Source organism: Austrofundulus limnaeus, unplaced genomic scaffold (genome assembly GCF_001266775.1).
Source record: "Austrofundulus limnaeus strain Quisiro unplaced genomic scaffold, Austrofundulus_limnaeus-1.0 Scaffold455, whole genome shotgun sequence".
Taxonomy (NCBI): Eukaryota; Metazoa; Chordata; class Actinopteri; order Cyprinodontiformes; family Rivulidae; genus Austrofundulus; species Austrofundulus limnaeus.
Genome location: NW_013952857.1, coordinates 163,461 through 165,084, shown reverse-complemented (window position 1 = coordinate 165,084; position 1,624 = coordinate 163,461). Strand labels below are relative to the sequence as shown.

Sequence of the window (1,624 nt, the reverse complement as noted above, 5' to 3'; positions counted from 1 at the left end):
TGGGATTTTAAATTAAAGAAGATTTTGTATCAGTCATGTTGTTTTGATTCATTCATTAAATTTTTTTCGAACTTGTTCATTTTTGCTAAAATGTCTAAAACTCGTGATACGAATTCAAACAAATTTAGGGATTCTCAATAAGAAAAGCATTGATTAAAAAACAGTGTCTCATAAAACCAATCAATTAAATCAATAAATTTATTTCTACAGCACTTTCTAAGCATTAAGGCTGCACAAAGTTCTGTACAAAAACATGTTCATTAATTAAAAACACAACACCTCAACTAATTAAAGTCTTTTCCCCACATTTTTTAAGTTAATTGACATTTTTAATGTAACAAACTTATTAATCCCAGAGAAGATATGTTTTTTTGATATAGTGTGAATTAATAAAGTTGTGTGCTTTTTTTTTTTTTTTTTTTTTTTTTTTTTGTGTTACTGAGGTTATTTGTGTGTTAATTCTGCTCACCGCCTCCACATTGTGTTCCGTTAGGTCCGGCTCCACCGGGCCGGGTCCAGGCTCGTTTGGAGTCTCCATCTGAAGCAGAAGCTCTTCCTGTTTTCCTCTGTTAGAATAAAATAAAAATAAAAACAACTATAAATCCTGCTCAGAAGATCCAAACGGCCTTCCAGAGTCTGAAGCAAAGCCCCGCAGCTTTCAGCACGCTTCACGCATGCGTGCGGTCAGCCCCCTGACCTCTGCGGGGACAGGGCGGAGCAGAACCACGGACACATGCTCAGCTTCAGGCTCCTCTGACAACTTCTGAAGCGTTGCCGTGAAACCTGCGCGGAGCTCGTGCTAGTTCAGCGCTCCTGACGCACACGGCTGCGCCTCTGACGCACGGACTTCTGATTGGCGCGCGTGCGAACAGCCCTCAGATGCTGCAGCGGGATGGTGGACCCTGAGCTTTCAGACTGGAGGGCGCGCGCGCGCGTGGCAGAGCGGTGGCATCAGTGTCGTGCGCGCACGCGCTGTGACACGAGTCACGCGTGTGTTTCTCCTGGCGGAACAGCCAGACCGGCCCCACCCCCTCCGCTCCTCGTCTGCCCGACTCCCCCAGGATATTTTTAGCCCCGATGATGCGTCCTGGCACAGCACGGAACGGAACCACCATCAGAGCCAAACGAGAGGACGGAGCTGTTGCTGCGGGTCTACAGAGGGTCTGACGTCTACAGAGGGTCTGAGGTCTACACAGAGACGGGGGTCTGAGGTCTACAGAGGGTCTGAGGGTCTGACACCGACCGGCGGACGGGATGAAATCTGAAATAAATTCGGTGTTTTCTGTGCTGGTGCTGCTCACTGGATTATGGCAGATAGGTAAGACCCCACCTGATGATGATGATGATGATGATGATGATGATGATGATGATGATGATGATGATGCTCTCAGCCTTCATCTGAACCAGGGGTGGGCAATCCTGGTCCTCGAGGACCACAGCCCAGCAGGTTTTCTGATTTTCCCTGCTCCAACACACCAGATTCAGACATTGAATGACCAAGTTCTGCAGTATGGAGGACCGACACTGACATGACTAGGAAAGAAAAGTAGAATTATATAAATGGACCAATAAATAAATTCAATTAAAAATGTGCCAATTAAATTTTAAAAGGAGAGCTTAATAT

General features: G+C 45.9%; 2 protein-coding genes across 2 annotated transcripts in view; one reads left to right on the top strand and one right to left on the bottom strand.

Moving 5' to 3' along the window:
* Positions 1 to 469: 469 nt before the first annotated feature.
* LOC106529612 (importin-13) lies at positions 470 to 563 on the bottom strand (the record flags this gene model as incomplete). The annotated part of the gene is given in 1 exon segment (XM_014025085.1): positions 470 to 563. A coding segment is annotated over 1 exon segment (69 nt), but the record flags the coding sequence as incomplete, so codon positions are not given.
* Positions 564 to 960: 397 nt separating this feature from the next.
* LOC106529611 (uncharacterized) overlaps positions 961 to 1,624 on the top strand; it is a gene marked incomplete in the record, with an annotated part of 10,247 nt that continues 9,583 nt past the window's right edge. The window contains 1 exon segment of the mRNA XM_014025084.1: positions 961 to 1,318. Coding sequence (XP_013880538.1) covers positions 1,255 to 1,318 — 64 coding nt within the window.